Source organism: Ovis canadensis, chromosome 11 (assembly GCF_042477335.2).
Source record: "Ovis canadensis isolate MfBH-ARS-UI-01 breed Bighorn chromosome 11, ARS-UI_OviCan_v2, whole genome shotgun sequence".
NCBI classification, from domain to species: Eukaryota; Metazoa; Chordata; class Mammalia; order Artiodactyla; family Bovidae; genus Ovis; species Ovis canadensis.
The window spans coordinates 40,507,991-40,527,126 of record NC_091255.1 but is presented as its reverse complement, the minus strand read 5'-3'; the positions used below and the strand labels follow the sequence as shown (position 1 = coordinate 40,527,126).

At 44.9% G+C, this 19,136-nt stretch overlaps 1 protein-coding gene across 1 annotated transcript in view; it reads right to left on the bottom strand.

Moving 5' to 3' along the window:
- The window catches only part of COX10 (cytochrome c oxidase assembly factor heme A:farnesyltransferase COX10), a 109,368-nt gene extending 103,742 nt beyond the window's left edge, over positions 1-5,626 (bottom strand). The window contains exons 1-2 of the mRNA XM_069542914.1: positions 5,475-5,626; positions 999-1,132 (exon numbers count right to left, since the gene is read on the bottom strand). Of these exons, the coding sequence (XP_069399015.1) occupies positions 999-1,132; positions 5,475-5,517 (177 nt within the window). The 5' untranslated portion in view covers positions 5,518-5,626. The remainder of the gene's footprint in view (positions 1-998; positions 1,133-5,474) is intronic.
- Between the last annotated feature and the right edge of the window lie 13,510 nt (positions 5,627-19,136).

Genomic DNA, 19,136 nt, shown 5'->3' with positions numbered 1-19,136 from the left:
GTTCCTAGAACTGAAGCCCTTTCCTGATAACGACCTAAGTGACTTTTTCCAATTACATCGAGAAGGCTTGAAATTACATACACTTGTCTGAGGAAGGAGTTACAAACTCAGGAATGAATTCAGAGTTCTGTTTACATATAAAAAGCATCCTATGTATTTGAGTTTCTCTTCTAAATATCCATTATCCTCCATCCTCAACTTTACAAGTCTGATTATTATTGGAAACTAAAATCTCTCATCAAAATGAGTTTTATTAAGTTAGAAGATTTTAAAAGTTAAAATGGACATTGTAAGGTTAAAAAAAAAAGATTAGAGAAATGTCAAATAGGACTTCAGATTATGAATTTGCTATTCTTTCATGCTTGCACAGAAATTATGAGTTTTTAGCTGTGGCTTCTTCATTCTACGATACTTCATGATTTGAGAAAGTGGCAAATGTTAAGTTACCATGCTGACGACAACACGGAGTCAACCTGGTCCAAGGTCTACAAACAGACTGAGCTATATTATGAACGCCCACTGTAAAATGCCCAGAAAATCACAAGAACTCAATTTGTTTGAATCTGTTCAGAAGTGCATGTTTGAATCTCACTGCTGATGTAAAATAACAGGGAGGACCTACTTCTGAGGCAATTATTTCTGTATTACTGATGTAGTCACAGAACTTTAAAGAATTTAAAAAGATGAATTATAACAGTTCAGCCTTTCCTAACTGTGGCCTACTCAAAACATGCAAGCAGCTTTCCATCTTTCTCCAGACTTAATCAATAAGGTCGAGATCATACTTTAACACTCAAGACACCAGAGTTATTCTGGTTTCAGTTAAGCATAATCAAAACAAGGGATTAACGTTGTGGAAAAACTTAAGAGGGCAGGAAATAAAAGTCTTTTTCAAAGAGTACTTGTTGCAGCTCTTCTGACAACAGGAATTTCTAAAATCCCCTTGAACAGGGAAAGTAAAGGCAGAGAGCCCAGTGAGCATGGTCTTCTGAACCTACCATGCGCCGGAGGAAGTTAATGTGTTGAAATGTGACCCACTGCTGATTGACGTTCCTGAGAAGATGCAGGAATCTACGAGGTGACTCTCCCATGGCTCTTCCTTCTAGATACCAGATGCATGCTCCTCCCCAGCCTATCAAAGAAAGAGGAAAAAAATTAAAACGGCCATTATATCTCACCAAGCGATGACTGGACCTACCCAGAAGCAGAGCCAGCACCACGGTAGGCAGTGCATGTGTGATGGGTCTGAACTCTGAAATGATCTGATTCAGACTCATGAATGAACGGTTATTGATCGGCCCTGCTCACTGTCTGAGTATAATTCTCCAGCAGAGTTAGGGAACTTGTTCATCTCAGGATCATTAAAAGTGAAAGCGTTAGTCACTCAGTCATGTCCAACTCTTTGCAACCCCATGAACTGTAGCTTGCCAAGCTCCTCTGTCCAACGGATTCTCCAGGCAAGAATACTGGAGTGGGTAGCCATTCTCTTCTCTAGGGGATCTTTCTGACCCAGGGATTAAACCTGGCTCTCCTGCATTGCAGGCAGATTCTTCACTGTGAGCCAGCAGGGAAGCCCTCAGGATAATTATGCTTTTATTACACCAAAAGTTGAAATGACCAAACCATCAATCTCTTAGAGAATCAAATGTAAAACAATCAGCTTGGTCACTTTCTAAAGAGGATAAAATGAGAAGCCCAATTTTTTTCAATAAATAACCATAAAGTAAGTGAAGTCACTCAGTCGTGTCCGACTCTTTGCGACCCCATGGAACCCACCAGGCTTCTCCGTCCATGGAATTCTCCAAGCAAGAATATTGGAGCGGGTTGCCATTTCCTCCTCCAAGAAATAAGAGTAAACCGGAAAATAAATTTCAGATTAATATTTTGGCCATTATCGGGTAAGCCAACTAAAAGACAGAGGAAATTGCTCTCACTAAAGTATGACTCTATCAGGCTAGTTAGGAAGAAGCTATTTTCGGTGTATCCAAATGTGGCTTTTAGTCATTCATCTCTAAACCCTCTCTCAAATGGCAACAAACCCAGTGCTTCTGTGTAAAGCCTCATCCTGGGAAAGCTTCCGACAGGAGCACAGCACAGACATTCCCCCCCACCACCCCCTTCTTTTAAGTCTTTTCTCCTGTGGCTTCCATGACCCTAAGGACTCCCGGTTCTCATCCACCCATCAATTCTCCATTCCTGAAACCCTAAGGTAATTTTTAATCTCCAAGCCATTTCTAGAGTTGCTATGCCTGTTTCCATCTGCTGAGGATCTCCACGTGGATGGCTTGTAATGTCTCTCAGAACACTTTAGTCTCATCCTTATCTCTACTCTGTCCTCTACTGCAGATAAAACCATCACCTATGTGAGATTCCAAGACCACCTTGAACTCTTCCTTCATCACCTAATAACCATCAGCTCCAGTCAACTCGGAAACATTGGTCAAATCTGTCCACTTCTTTCCCTGCCGCTGAGAGACAGACCCTTATTATCTCACACCTGGATACCGTAGAGTTGTGGGATGCAAACCACTTGTCCTGACTTTGGTTAACGCCTTTCCTCTCCAATCCCAGCCCCACAGAGCCAGAGGGTTTCCTTCTGGAGCCTGGAATACACATCATCTGCACAATCACGTACGTGTGACTCACTGTCCTGCCCCACGATTTCGGTTAGCCCATCTTTGTTTATGCGTCTCCTTGCTTGCAGCGTCCTGTTTCCACTCTGCCTGTCAAATGTCGAAGTTTCTTTCAAGCAGTCTAGCATTTCATACTCGTTTTTGTAGCACTTCTTAATGCAGATTGTTTCTACATCATTTTTTTTTTTTAGTTCATTGAAAGCGGGGACTCCATTTTGTCTGTATATGTATATAGAAAGGAATGGTAGTGTTGAAATCAGTCCACTGATTGAAATTTCCTTTGAATTTAGTCCTCTGATAGTCTATCTTTTTTTTTAATGGTATGTATTTTTCCTTTCTTTCTCATTGTTCTCTGGGATAACAGGATTTCAATATTAAAAGGTTATGTCAAGAAGACACCAAGTTTTGTCGTACTACACCTTAATTTCAAAACCAGTTGTGAGATCCACTGGTCCATTGAGAAATGTATGTTCCTGGGAGGAAAAGAACCATCTTGGAAAATATCTCTCAAGATTATGTGGATTAAAAATGAGACTTTATGGAAACAAAACCAGCTTGGAAACAGCACTTTTAAATGACAAAAATACTTCATTTAGTCAAAACAATCAGTGTCCAGAAATTTAAAGACATTTTGGCCCTGTGTAAAGAAATATAGGTTTGAAGGTACACATGGCTTATAACAAAGGCATTAAAAATCAGGACACAAATGATCACATCCATTATTCACCATCAACACTGAGTCAAGATTGTAGGGCTTTAAAAATGAAGTGGGTTCTGAAAGTTTTCAACGGCTATAAAACACTGTTAAGCTTTTGAAGAACAGTCGGGCATGACCAAACCCAGGAGGGCATGTAGGCACCTGATACAGTCCCAGTGTACCTTTCGGCCCGCTTCCCACTGTGCTGCTTCCATACCAAGCAACAGCAGTAGATCTTCCCAGTGTATCACAGCAGGCTGCACAGACCACTTAAGAGCAGATCTTTTGGTTCATACCTTCAGGAAGCCAAGCTGTCTTGGCTATTCCTCCCATACCAGCATCAAAAAGACAGATCCAGCAACAAACCGTTTGAACCATAAGCAGCCCACTTCCTGAACTGGGGAATTCTGAGTAGTGAGGTAGATCTGTCCTATAGGAAGCTGAAAATACAGAAATGAAAGCAGAAAAGAACCTCATCTTGAGCAATGCATGCTGGAAAAAACCTCCCTACAGAGGAGATAATTCCAGCACTAAGAAAGGATGAGCTCTCTGAGAATGAGTGTCTCAGGTCAGAATCGAACACTCACAGTCAGGGATGGGAGAAGGTAACAAATTCAAAAAGAACCACAGACCCTTCAAATAAAATGTTTCATCGTGGAAAATTCCAATCATATGCAACAGCAGAAGAATCCAATGAGCCTCCATTACTGATCCCCCAGGTTCAACAATGCTCAAATCTAGGCCAATCTTGTTTTCATCATCTATACACACTCCCACTTCTCACCCTCCTCGAGCCCTTTGAACCAGAAGAGACCTTTGATATCATCTAGCTGAACAGCTTCAGTTTACAGAGGAGTAAACTCAATTCCAGAAAATAAAGTTGATATGCCCTGAGATCACACAGCCAAAAGAGACACACAGAATAACAATATTAGGAGAAAAGAAGAGAAAGGAATTTCAGAGTAATTGTGATCAATACTGCCAGATGGGAATTCCACTGAAGGTCCAGTGTTTAGGACTCCAATCTTTTACCACCATGGGCCTGAGTTTGATCCCTGGTTGGGCAACTAAGACTTCACAAGTCCCGTGGCTGAGCCAATAAAAAAAGTTTCTGGGATTTCCAAAGGGAGTCCATCTTGAATATGGACAACCAGTGACACATTTCTCACACATCAGTTATCACCCTAAACTACTGGGACAAAACAATGCCCAACCTCCACCTTAATGTCTCCATCAGGACAAATTTCATTCATTCATAAATAATTACTCAGCACCAACAGTGCACACCAGGTATTGTTTCGGGCACTGGGGACACAGAGATGAACCAGAGAGAAACCATCCCAGCCTTTACAAGATTCAATCTTGCAGTTGGGAGAAACACATAGTAAATCGGGTATAAGTAAGCAATCAAAGGCTGTTCTAACCGTAATGAAGGAAAGAGGGTGATGAGATAACAGAGGGCCAGGGGTTCTACCTAGATAGTGTGCTCAAGCCTGTCTTAACAGGAAACATTGGAGCTGAGACCCAGCCAAAGGGCAAGAAAGCACATCTACACTAAACATGTAATTGTGACAGGTGGGCCTGGTGGGATTATATCAGGGACCACGATAATGGTAGAAAGACAAAAGCCTGGGGGGCGGGAGATGGTTATGGCCCGCAGTCCGAGGTGGTCACCGTCTTTATTATTGTCATCATGACCCTTTATATTGGAACAAGGCTTCCGGGTTGGGGGCGGGGAAGCTAAGCACTTGCCAGGTTCTTACAAGTGCAACGTATGAGTAACTTACACATCGCTAGAACCTAAGGCCCTGAGAAGCCAAGAGGCTCGGGGAGCCCCCAGGTTCCTCTCTCCTGAGCCTCCAGCCTCTGAAAACTGAAAGAAGCATCAGACATCGCGTCCCCTACCCACCTCCGGGGGCTAGGAGATGGACGCGGTGTGCGGACCACCGGAACCCCAGTGCAAGACTAGGCCCTAGCTCCGAGGCCCCTTCACTTCAGGCAGCCCCGTAGGTCACTCCCCTCACCGATGCCCCAGCCGACCTCGCCAAGGGCTCCCAAGGTTGCAGACAGGCGGAACCACGGTGTAGCACGTGGCAACGAGAAGAGAATTCCCCCAAATCCGTGCCCGAGGTGGTGTGCAGTACCTGTCAGGAGGCGTGAGGAGAGAGTGTGCGGGGATGCGGCCATCACGCAAGAGTCCAGCCGCCCCCTGGGAGCCCCGTGTCCTCTCTCCTCACCGGTTGCTGGGCGCCGCCATCTTCCTTCCCCGCCCCTCCCGTGGGAAGAGCGACGCGTCCGGTTCGTCACTTCCGGCAGGCGCGAGGCGGAAGCGAAGAGCTGCGGCTGTGGTTAGGGAGACCGCAGGGCAGAGGCAGAGGGGCCGGGGTCTGAGGCGCTTTCTCGGGGACGCGAGGTACCCGGGGGTGGCAGAGGCTTCCGAGGAAAGGCTGCGCGTGACGGTGAGCCCCCGCTTCCTGCCCCGAGGCCGGCATCCCTGGCGGGACCCGAGGGGCCTGGTGCTAGGCTGGGCTGGGCCGGCCGGGGGCTGCTCGCGGGCCGCTTGCAGTTACCTCCTGGTCCTTCTGGACTGCCAGGAGGAAATGGTTCTGGGGACGGTGCCTCCATCTTCCCGCATCCTCAGTTACAGCGTTACCATAGTTGCCGTTAAGGCAGGAAACGATGAACTCGGGCTCCTGACCCCGAGCCACCCCGAGGAATCGTCTGAGCATCCCGGGATGAGGAAGGTGCGTGCAGAGTTTTAAGATTTCGGGCTCTGGAGTGACCTCTGTATCCCTGGCAGCACCTTCTGGCCTTCTGACCTGTTACACAAATGGCCCAAGTCCCCTGAACCTCGGCTTTGTCGCTGCACGACGCGGATCCTAATAGTATATAGTCTTTAAGATGGTTGAGAGAATTAAAAGATGTCTCTGCAGTAGGTAGCCAGCCAGAAGCCTGCCACGGCTAAGAACTAAGTTAACATCTGTGCCCTGGTTAGGAGGGCAGTGGTCAGCAGCTCTCTCTTCGTCTGGTTTTAGTGTTGGATTTCTGCAAGTAACAGTGCACTGAAGGAGAGAGATTCCGTTTCTGAAAAAGGAGAGAGAAATAGGTAACTTGGTTCTAGGAGGGTAGTTTCTCTATCTTCAGTAATAAGGTTGTAGGTGGGTCATCTGAGTAGATGCTAACTCTTTCAAAGCCTTGATGAATTTACTGCAATAGATAAAGACCTAGCTTTCTGTAGACAAAATCCTAACCTAAATTGCAGGATACACTCAGTTGACACAGAGCTATCTTTCTAAAAGCAAAATAGATTTCAAAGCCTAAGGATAGGCAATGGATATGAATAGAGTTTTTCCAAAGAAAATATACAAGAAGAGTGCAAAGAGAAGAGGTGTACATCATTAGCCGTAAGAGAAATATAACTTAAAATCTCCTTTAGATATCACTTCATGCTCCTTGAGGTGGCCCCAGTCAAAAATACAGATAAGAGATAACACCGAAATGAGAGTGTGGGGAAACTGGAAGCCTAGTATGCCACAGATGGGAATGGAAAATGGTGGAGCTGTCTTTGGAAACAGTCTGGCAGGTTTTCAGAAAGTTAAGGGGCTGTCACATGACTCAGCCATTCCATTCCTAAATGGAGAAATGAAGACATACTAACTCACCAATAGGATAGGTGGTGACAAGACAGGCCTTGTTTGCTTCTTGCTTGAGGGAGGCCTCCTGCTTAGAAAGGGGCCCCCGGAAAAGGTGGATGCTCAGGTACTTCAGGAGCTGGGCTCCCTGGGAGGGCAGGGGAGGCACTGCTCATGCCTCAGGGCTCCTGGGTGGGTGTATGGGTGTGGGTGTGTGTGTTCAGGGCCACAATGTAATGATAAGCAGTGGCTTCACCTGCCCTCACTGGAGGCTTAGTAAAGTTGACTGTTGTCACAGTAGGCAGCTCTGGTGTTGGGAACCAAGGATATTTCTGGAAGTTAAGCCCCTTTCCTTTGCCTGTGGCTTCATGGCAGTGCCAAATCAGGTCAGAGACAGAAATTGCACCAGTAGAATTTAGCATAGGGATGAACACATACAGAGTTGTTACCCAGGTCATAGAAAAGGCAAAAAAAGAACTCTTAAGGTGTCACCCAGGCAGCAGCTTCCGGAAGCGTTCCTGCGTCTGTGCCTGGGGGACAGGGACGAGTTCCGGATGATCACAGTGTAGAAACCAGAAGGAACTGCCATTCTACCAGTGCTCTGGTCTCAATGCCCACCCGACCAAGCGAGAACGTCAGTTGTTAGAAAAGCTGCATGCGGCCTCTGGCGCTGCTAATGGGGTGAAGAAGCAGTGGAGGGAGGCGCCCTGAAGCCGAAGGTGGAAGGAAGGAAGTAAGGAGCCTGGGAGCCCCTCCCCTCCACCCTCAGGCATCGCTGTCCCTTCTTGGCAGAGCAGAGCAGTGGGCATGGGGAGCCTGCTAATGTGGTTTGCAGACTCCTGACGATAGCACTGCAGGCCCAGGATCAGGGTAAGTTTGGAGCCAGGACAGAGAAGTTCTGTGAGTTCTCAGGTGAACAGCTGTTCTGCTGTAAGTGTACAGGTGGTGGTGGTGGTTATTTAGTCGCTAAGTCGTGTCCGACTCGTTGTGACTCCATGCCAGCTCCTGTGTCCATGAGATTTCCCAGGCGAAGATTCTGGAGTGGGTTGCCATTTCCTTCTCCAGGATATCTTCCCTACTTAGGGATAACCCTTGTCTCCTGCATTGCCAGGGAGGTTCTGTACTGCTGAGCCACCTGGGAAGTCTATAAGTGTACAAGTCCACCTTCTCCAAGTTCGAATAACCTAGATTGGCTCCTCGTTTCACTTAATTCCTCCAAGGTGACCAGTAGGGATCCTGGTGCAGGGTCACTCCAGTCAGACATTACCCCTCAGCTGTGACCTTTTCCAGCTCTCCACCCCAGGGCTGATTCCATCCGGGAGCTTGGGGATATCAGAAGTGGAAGAGAGAAGTTCAGGAATGCAAGAAAAGGAAACGCAGCAGGGGAATGCACTAGAGTTAACTCTGTTCCCTGCTGTGGCCTTCCACCTCTTTAATCAGCAGACTCTGATATTCGGGGAAGCAGTACAGGCAGCCCAGGAGATGAGTCACGAGTGCCTCCCTCCAGTCCGTCAGAGAATCTCAGTCACACTTGCCTTGAGTTTCTGACAGCCAGGGAGGCCCTGTGACCCAGTTCTGGTCCCAGAGAGAGAATGAGAAGCTCTCGCTCGGGCAAGATGGCTGGGAATAATCTCCTTTAGCACTGAAGCTGGGCATGCATGGGCAGGGCTCTGGGCCTTTCCCCTACTTTTCCTCCCCAGGAAGCAGCGCTGAGCCCTCTCACAGCTGTGAAATGATGAAACAAGCTGCTGAGGGAGGCAGGGTGTGAAAAGAGAGCCCAGGTTCTGGATGAAATTGCTGGGGCACCACTGGAGCTTGGCTGCAAGTGGACTGTTCTGCTCAAGCCGCTTCCTGGGTTTCCCACTCATTGCGTCCCAGATAATACAGTCACAAGTGGGAACTGGAAGCTGAGGGTCCTGCCCCAGAGCTTGCTGAGGAAGACAATGTGGAGAAGCAGCCCAGATTGTTCCAGATGGCCGAGACGCATATTGCATCTCACAAAAGTAGCACAGACTCAGTAGGGTGGCTGTTTCCCCTAGGACGTCAGTCCGCAGTGGTTTAAATGACATGGAAATAAAAGGGGCAATTTTGTGCAGACTAGCTTCCTGTCTTGTTTCTTGGCTGTTGAATGTGTACCCAGTTCCTTTGCTGATGTCAGAATGTCCACATCAGGAAAGCATTCCTTTCCGGGTTTCCTCCTTCTCAGAATCTTGAAGCCTGATGAAGAATACGGTAAGATGTTCCAAGTGTCGCAGGAAACAAATCCTATTAGGCAGTACCGGTTGGGGAAATCATTATGTATAAAGAGCATCCATAAACACGTAGGTTTCTGTTGGCTACTGGGAACTCCTAAAAACCGTTCTTACATGTTCTGGTAAGTGACCTGTTGACGTTAAACTGGAGAATCCCAAGGTACAAGGAGATTCACTAAAATTAATAAGAAGGATCCCAGAAAGGTTATTCTCAGAAAAAAAAAAAAAAAAGAATTATCAAACTACTAGGAAAGCATAAACATCACATCTTTTCTAAATTTAGTTGTTCTCATCAATGGAGGCATGATACCTCCCTGCATTTGTACCTATAAAACAACAGTAGAAAATTAAGATTCTCAGAACAAAAGTGATTAGCAAGCTACTAGGAAAATATAAACAATTACATCTTTTCTAAAGTTAGTTACTAGTTCTCATCTATGGACCTTCTTTTCCCCTACATTTGTACCTTTAAAACAATAGCAGAAGATGAAGATACTGATTTTTTTGAAGTATCAATGCATGTTTGCAAAAGCATGCCATTTCTTTAGCACTTACTGTGTGTTAAGTTCCTTAACATGACATTTACCTTTCACAGGAACCCAGATGAGTGTCATTCTCATTTTCAGAAAATGAGCTTGAGATCTTAAAATATTTTAAAAGAAAGAATTTTTCCAAGTTCACATAGCTAGAAAGCATGTACCACAACTAGAATTTAAACCTGCCTGATTTCCAAGGCATGTGTTCTTAATCCTAATTCTGGGCCGTCTCCCATATTTTATGTATTATAGAGTCCTCATTATCTGGCCTTTTCCCTACTAGTCGAGTTTCACATTTCATCAAACAAGTGAAGTTATTGAAGTCCAGCCCCCCAAAATTATTCGATTTTGCATTTTCTGACTTGGGTTCAATTTCCTCTGGCCTCAGTTTCTGTGTTTATAGAACAGGAATACCAATACCAGTTCCACCACATCAATTCTGTTGCGCTTTCCAAACTTACTGACAGTTCATGTCTGGACACCTTCAAATAAAGCTCATTCCAGAGACCTGCTGAATCAAAAACCTTAGAGGGTGGGCCTGGGCATCCACAGTTAAGCAAAATGACTTTATTGTTATTTTAAAAATCACATAAGCTTTGTATAAAAATGTCAAGAGTACAGAAAAAGAAAGCAAGACTTCCCAGGAGAAAGGGACGTCGAGGAAGGTGGTGGTGAGGGTGGTGGTTGTAGTGATGATGAAGATGGTAACACTGCAGACAACCCCTCTTAGGTTCTTCCCATGTCCCAGAATTTACATACCTTGTCTCATCTAATAACATTTTACCTTTTTTGCAACAATCTTGCAGCTAACACAGGATTATGCACATTTATAGATCAAGTCATTGGAGCTCACAGTCTTAGAGAAATCTGTTTGTAGTAGGACTACTGTGACAAAGTACCACAAAATGGCTTAATACAGCAGTTATGTACCATCCCCCAGCTATGGAGGCTGAAAGTGTGAAATCAAGGTGTCAGCAGGGCCATGCTCCGTCTGAAGCCTCTCTGGAGCATCCTTCCTGCCTCTGTCTTCGCCTGGTGATCTTCCTTCTGTGTGTCTGGCTTCACAAGGCATTCTTGGCTCTGTATGTGTCTCCGTCCACATTTCCCCCTTATAAGGACATGAGTCTAATTGGATGAGGGCCCACCCTAATGACCTCATCCTAATTTGATTATATTTGCAAAGATCCTGTTTCCAAAGAAGGTGACACTCTTAGGTTGTGGGGTACAGGACTTTAGCATATCTTTCTGGGAGACACAGTTCAACCCATAACACTAAGGATACAATGGGTGCAAGGCTGGATTTGAACCTGGGTGATGCTAGAATCTAGCCCTGTGGCCACCAGCCACCACATATCCCGCCTCGAGAAGGCACTCGAAACATTTTGCCTCAAGCAGGAGGAAAAGTGATAAGTGGGGAGAAAATTCTTGCAACCATTCAGTTACAAGAGCACAAAACTTCAGGCGAGTCTCAGACACTTCCTCTGTAACAATCAGATGCCAAGTGACTCCACACAGCATTTAGAGGGGGGAAAGTTATGAGCTAAGACCCTTATACCCAGCAATTTGTCTTCCAGTGGGCCAGGCAGGCATTCTCCAGAAATTCTAGGGCTCAGAAAATATTCCACGTGTTGAAAAACTATTTGAAGATACATTCCAGTGGTTCAGAGGGTTTGGGATTATATAGACTAGGAAAAAAAATCTCAAAAATAATTTAGAAACCAACATAGGGATTGCCAGTTTTTAACTTCATAAAGGCATTTATAACAAATCAAACTACCATCTTGTGTCCACATAATGGCTTCATAAAAGATCGACCATTTTAATGCCAAAAATATTAAAAAGGATATAATCTGATAGCTACTTCATGGAATAGTTTACTTTATGAAAAAATATTTGTATTTAATATATTTTACCCCAGAGGAGTGAAGAACTTATTTCTGAAGATAAGATCTCACCCACCAACGGGTGTTTGAGAACCAGGACATCACAGGAGCGAACATAAAGAAGGACAAGTGAAAGTGGGTTCTGGCTAGTGCTCAGGATTCTTGCCACTGGGGGGAAAATATGGTTTGAAACTGACCATAATCATTTCCATCTCCTAAGGAAAATTGCACTGGGAAAGTAAATCTTCGCAGTGCTACTCCCTTCCACATACAGAGAGCAGAGAGGAGGAGATAGCTGGTTCCCTCAGCTGACATCTGGATTTCCACTCAATCCTTTTCAAGCTCTTGTGAAAACAGCCGTGAAAGGATCATTGGTTTAAAATAATGATCTGCATTCGCCCATTTAATGACTTCTCCCTCCCCAATCTTCTGTAAAAGAACACATCTGCCTTTCAAATTGAGGGTCTGCCCATTTGGCTATCATTTCTGCAAATTCGAGTCCAGGTGAGAAAAGAGCCCATCAATCTGCGATTCATAGCAAGTAAAGGGCAAAACTCACGTATGGAGAAAGAGGAGGAGCCGCCAAGCAAAATTCAACCAGGACCTCTCTCCCCAAGCTAAGCGCCAGAGGGGCCGGGAGCCAGGACAAACAGAACCTGGAAGCCAGCGTATCAGGTACAGACAGAGAGGCTGCTTCAAGGGTTCAGTCGCATTTACACTTGGAATGAGTTCCTGCTCTAAGGAAAGAAGGCCAGCCATGAAGCGGGCTTCATACTGAGGAAATGGGTCTGAATCGGGAAATACTACCCTGGAGTGTTGCCCGAGACCCTTGCTGAGTGTGAGCTGGAATGACAGTCAGATATGGAGGTTTCCAGGCACCGCGGTGAAGTTCCCACCCCGTCTGTGTTCCCTTCCTCACCTGCAGGCAAATGGACCTCCTAGCTGGTACAAAGTAATACGATGATAAATCAAAGCAAGATTTCCCGGAACTTCCCTGGTGGTCCAGTGGGTAAGACTCCACACTCGCTATGCAGGGTGGGGGTGGGGGTGGGCCTGGGTTAGATCCCGGGTCAGGGAACTAAATCCCATTCGTACACTGCAACTGAAGGTCCTGCATGCCACAATGAAGATGGAAGATCCTGTGTGCCACAACTAGGACCTGGGGGCAGCCAAGTAAGAAGTGTTGGCTGCTCAGTCGTGTCTGATTCTTTGTGGCCCCATGGACTGTAGCCTGCCAGGCTACTCTGTGGAATTCTCCAGGCAAGAATACTGGAGTGGGCTGCCATTCCCTTCTCCAGGGGACCTTCCCAACCCAGGAATCGAACCTAGGTCTCCTGCATTGCAGGCAGGTTCTTTACCACTGAGCCACCAGCGGAGCATATAATTTTTTAATAAAGCATGTTTTCCCATATCACAATAACTACAGAGGTGTCAACCTGAAGACATACTGAATAAGAAAATTATATGAATGGAAAGACACTTTTTTGATAAACATAACATTTCAGTATCATTAGGATCAAAGAGGTAGAAATTCAGAAAACCTGACAGTCTCTACCTACTGAATTGGCAGAGATTAAAGAAAGTGATAAGGGTATAGGGACATGAGGAGTATAAATTTATTTATGGTCGGCCCTCCATATCCACAGGTTCCACATCTTTGGATCCAGCTAAGCTGTATGGCACCCCTCTCCAGTACTGTTGCCTGAAAAATCCCATGGACGGAGGAGCCTGGTAGGCTACAGTCCATGGGGTTGCTAAGAGTCGGACATGACCGAGCAACTTCACTTTCACTTTTCACTTTCATGCATTGGAGAAGGCAATGGCAGCCCACTCCAGCATTCTTGACTGGAGAATCCCATGGACAGGCGAGCCTGGCAGGCTACAGGCCACAAGGTCTCAGAGTTGGACGTGACTGAGTGACCGTGCTCCCGCTCTCAGCAGCTTCTACCTTGTATTGTGTGTGCATGCGTGCTCAGTCATTTCAGTCATGTCTGACTCTTTGTGACTCTGTGGATTGTAGCCCCCCAGGCTCCTCTGTCCATGGAATTTCCCAGGCAAGAATACTGGAGAGGGTTGCCATGCCCTTCTCCAGACGGTCTTCCTAACCCAGAGATTGAACCTGGGTCTCTTATGTCTCCTGCATTGGCAGGAGGGCTCTTTACTCACGGAGCCATCTGAAAAGCCCTTGCCTTGTATTGTGAATTTTAGGTAGTCTAGAAATGATTTAAAGTGTACAGGAGGATGTGCATAGGTCCTATGGAAATACTACACCATTTTATATAAGGGACTTGAGCATTCATGGACTTTAGAAAAGATAGAGGTTCTGGAATCAATCTCCATGAATGCTGACGACTGCACTCTCTCTGGAGGGCAGTTTGTTAAATGTCTCAATAAGTTCCTACTGGGTAATCTACTTCTAGGAATTTATCCTGAGGAAATAATAATACATTTGTAGAAATAATTATTTATTAAAATCATCATCCAATCTCAGGTGTAGAAGCAAAAGTTTGAAAAGTTTCAGTAATAATTCTTGGTAAAAACCGATGTGTCTTGACTGAATAAGTTGTTTTATGTCCATATGCACAGAGATTGTAAATATGGTTGTAAAGGTTGTTTATAGGCATTAAAATATTCATAGGCTATATCTGAATGAATAAAGCAAGCTACCTACAGTATGTTCCTGTTTTAATTTCAGGGAGTTTATATATGCCCTAAAATTTCTAGAAACATTTCTTCAAAATGAGCAGCGATCATCTCTGGCTCATAGAATTAAGGCAATCTAAAATCTTTTTAATTATCTGTATTTAAAAAATACATATATTCTACAACAAGGGTTTGTTTTGTTGTTTTCGTTCGGTTGCTCAATCATGTGTCCGACTCTTAGAGGCCCCATGGACTGCAGCACGACAGCCTCCCCTGTCCTTCACTACCTCCCAGAGTTTGCTCAAATTCGTGTCCATTAAGTATGTATCACTGAAAAAATGAAGAAAGTGGAGGGGAAAAAAAATAAAATAGAGACTCCTGGAGTGGCCACTGCCAGACTCTGACGTGTGGATCAAAAATGAATGCCTGTTCTGCCCTTGTGGCTGCCTGAAAACACACACATATTTCAGAGCTGGCCACATACTTTGTGGTAGCTTTTTATTCCAAGGGCTGAAGTCTGCAGACAAGCTCAGCCAAGTACAGCGTGTGCCCCCTCAGGTGGTTTTTGGAGCTCAGCAGGGCTGAGGAACACTCTCTCTTTTAAGGAGTCCGTCCAGGGCGCTGAGGTGTTGACAGAATCTGCGCTGGGAACAATGTTTATTTATATCTGGGCACCATCATTCACAGCTAAATCGAGGGCTTTCTCCTAATTTGCTCACAGTTCGCAAACATTTGCAGTTCTCCCCGTTGGTGATCCCTGTTTGGGTTTGGCTGGGCTTGAGCAAACGGAGAGGACCTGAGACGCTGAGTGGGGCTGAGCACTGTGCTTACATGAAACGTGTTGGAGACACGAAGGTCTCCAGACTCCTGCTTTGTACCTTGAGGACTTCTTCACATCTGTCCTGCTCCTGCTTTTGTTGTTGTCTAGTTGCTCAGTCATGTCCGACTCTTGCGACCCCATAGACGGAAGCCCGCCAAGGTCCTCTGTGCATGGAATTCTCCAGGCAAGAATACTGGAGTGGGTTGCCATTTCCTCCTCCAGGGGATCTTCCCTACCCAGGGGTCGAACCCACATCACCTGAGTTGACAGGCAGATTCTTTACCACTGAGCAATGAGGGGAAGCACTGCTCTTGCTAGAAGAAGTTTCTAACTACGTGACTTTGTGTGTGTGTGTGTGTGTGTGTGTGTGTGTGTGTGTGGCCAGTTGGGGTGTTGGGGTGAGGGGACCCTTTGTAATGTCCCAGTTAGGGATGAGCCATTTATATCCATTGAGTGTCTTTATAGAGCATGAACATTCCTATACACCTCAGTTTATTATGAAAATTTTCAAATGTATGAAAACCAGAGCGATCTGACCCTACCCAAACAGGGGCAGGTGTAGCTCTTCAGCAACCGTCAATGTCCAGCCAGTCTTGCTCTCTTTCTAATCCCACCGCTCTCCCATCTCAACTACTAGACACCGCAATGCCTGCAGCCATAGAGTTCAAGTTAGAAGCTACATAACTGTGAATTGTGAGGTGAGAGAGAATAAAGCGAAAGATGAGGGAGCTGGACAGACCTGACCTGAAGCAGGCTTGACCATGGCAGTTTCCTGCCTGGTCGGTCTTAGGCCACTTAACTTTTCTGATCTTCATCTGTGAAATGGGAGCAGCACACAACTTACAGAGCAACTAAATACATTAAATTGTGGTCCAGTTAAAGTACCAAGCACCATTCTCTGTGTCTAGCAGGTCCTCAGTTATCTTTTTATTACTGTTTCTATCCCTCTATCTAGAGTAGACAAAGAGAAAACCTAAAGCAGAGAAAGTCCTCCATAGCATCAGAATTTTTCAAACAGGCTGATAAATAACCATTGCCCATTTGCTGAGGTCGTTACTCATATTTCTGAGCTCAGGGGGCGAGAACTAAGAATGCAAAAACAAAACATTTCTGATTTAAAATAGATCATGCTATTATCTGAGTTGGGTACTTTAGATTCCAGGGTATATGTTTGAATCTGTGCACCTATGAGATGTACATCTTTGTGAAAGAGAAATTTAAATGATGTGTATTTTTTCCTGTTTTTTACTTGTAAATCAAAAAGGTATTTTTGCATACCAGAGGCTTTTGAGAAGTATTTACTTTTATTTATGTGAGTATTTATTTGGCTGCACTGGGTCTTAGTTGTGGCATGTAGTATCTTTCAGTTGGCACACGTGGGCTCTGATTCCCTGACCAGGAATTGAACCCGGGCCCCCTGCACTGGGAGAACAGAGTCTTAGCCACTGGACCACCAGGGATGTCCCAAGAGGTTTTTAAGCACAGAAAACAGAAGGAGAAAATCCAAAAAATGAAAATGTGTCTCAATTAGGAAATAAACTTGACAACACTTCTCAGGACTTTTCCATGACTGACCCCTTCAAATTATAGCTAGGGCAAATTCGGTGCAAATGGTGGAGCTGAAGAGGGTTTAGAAAAAGAGCCAAATAGGAAAACTACTGTATTAAACAAATTTTTTGATTCATTGCTTCCAACCATTGCTTTATAGAGAAGGTAGCTGGACACCTTTATTTACCATGTCTGCATTTATTTGCTGGGCTGTTGCTTTTAAAATGGGTCAAATGTCCTATTTTGTTTTAATTTTGTCCTATTTCATTTGAACTGAAACTAATTTGTTCCTTAAAAACAAGAAGATGAACACACTGAACTTAGGTACCTTAGGTGTTTTAAAAATTCACAGAAAAATAGTATTTAATACTGATTATTATTGTATCAAGAAATTATGAAATATTTATATTGTTAGAAAACTTTGTCAAAAATATATGACTTCAGAATATATCCATTATTGAGTGTCAGAAAAGCTTGGCTTTGTTTAAGAGCTTCCTCAAGGTTGTTGTTGAAAATTCTGCCATTAAAAAAGAGAAAAAACAAGACAAACCCAAACCCCCACCTTTCATTTTTAATAAACCACTTCATTTGCCAAGTTAAGAAATAAAGAAATATGCACTTACTGCTGACTTAAAGGACTTCCTAGGTGGCTCAGTGGTAAAGAATCCACCTACCAGTGCAGGAGATGCGGGTTGGATCCCTGAGTCAGAAGATTCCCTGGAGAAGGAAATGGCAACCCACTCCAATATTCTTTCCTTTGGAAAGAGGAAACTGGTGGGCTACAGTCCAGTGTCACAAAAGAGTCAGACATGACTGAGAGACTAAATAACAATAACAAGCTGATTTAAAACACGATGTTTCATGGTGTTAGAAATGTCAGTCTCAAAAGTAAGTAACGGTACACAGCTGGGCAGAAAGTATGGCAGGTATGATTCTCAAGCCACAGAGACAGGCAAGCAAGAAATGTTATCTTCTTTGGGGTATTTTATTCCTTTTTTTTTTTTTCATAACCACTTATCTCCTAATCCAAGCTTCTATTCTACCAAGATTGGGGTAGCTTAGCCAATTGTGGGTTCACTGCCCTTTTATCACTGTGACTTAAAGAAAAACTTCAACAAGTTCTAGAACTCCCAGGACAAGAACTCACAGTGCACACTGAAGGCCTCTGACCTCACTAGATGGACTTCCTTGTAACCTCCATGCCCTGCCCCTTGTTGGTGTTGTTTAGTCACTAGTTGTGTCTGACTCTTTGCGACTCCATGGACTGTAGCCCAACAGGCTCCTCTGTCCGTGGGATTTCCCAGGCAAGAATGCCGGAGTGAGTTGCCATTTCCTCCTCCAGGGGAGCTTCCTGACCCAGGGATGGAACCTGCATCTCTTTTCTCTCCTGCATTGGCAGGCAGGTTCTTTACCACTAGCGCCACATGGGAAACCCACCCTGGCTTCCCCAGAACTCTAGTTCTTGCTCAAAACACTGCTGGCAAATAGACTGCCATGCAGGAAATAGGTTATGAGTAACAGTGTCTCCAGTGATATTCTTGAATTTTCTACTCACGCCCTGAAGAGACAAGGAGCAGATAGCCCAGCACTGGACATCATATTTATCTTCAACTAGCCAAGTGAGTTCCCTGAATTTCTTCAGCATAGCTAGTATCAGATTCCACAGGCAATAAACATTCTGCAACCATCATTTTTGAGCTTCCCTGGTGGCTCTGACAGTAAAGAATCTGCCTGCAGTGCAGGAGACCTGGGTTTGATCCCTGGATTGGGAAGATCACCCGGAGAAGGGAATGGCTACCCACTCCAGTATTCTTGCCTGGATAATTTCATGGATAAAGGAACCTGGTGGGCTACAGTCCATGGGGCTGCAGAGAGTCAGACACAACTGAGCAACTAGCGCTAACCATTTTTATTGGAGAAAAACACACTGCACGTCTGTCACACAGCAACCAATTTCTTGAACATTTTACTTTTAATTTTAGCCTTATTTAGTGTCTTTTAATGTCTAGAAAAAATAAAAATGTGTTGTAAAGTGACAAAGATTGCTTTTCTATAGCTCTGCTGCTGCTGCTGCTGCTGCTAAGTCACTTCAGTCGTATCCAACTCTGTGCAACCCCTAGATGGCAGCCCACCAGGCTCCGCCATCCCTGGGATTCTCCAGGCAAGAACACTGGAGTGGGTTGCCATTTCCTTCTCCAGTTTCTATAGCTCACGCACTACCAATTGCATCTTAAATAACAGTGATACGTTCATCAAAACTAAGAATGTAACAGTGTACAGAATCCCTTACTGAACTACAGGCTTCACCTGGACTTCCTGTTTTTTGGTTTTTTTACTGTTGCCCTTTCTCTGCTCTAGGATTCGACCCAGGATCCCACACGGCCTCTAGATAGCACATCTTGTCTGTCTCCTCCAGAATGTGGTGGTTCTCCATTGTTCCTCTTTCATGACCCTGACAGTCAATGTGCTCATTTAGAAAATTAATGCAGTCA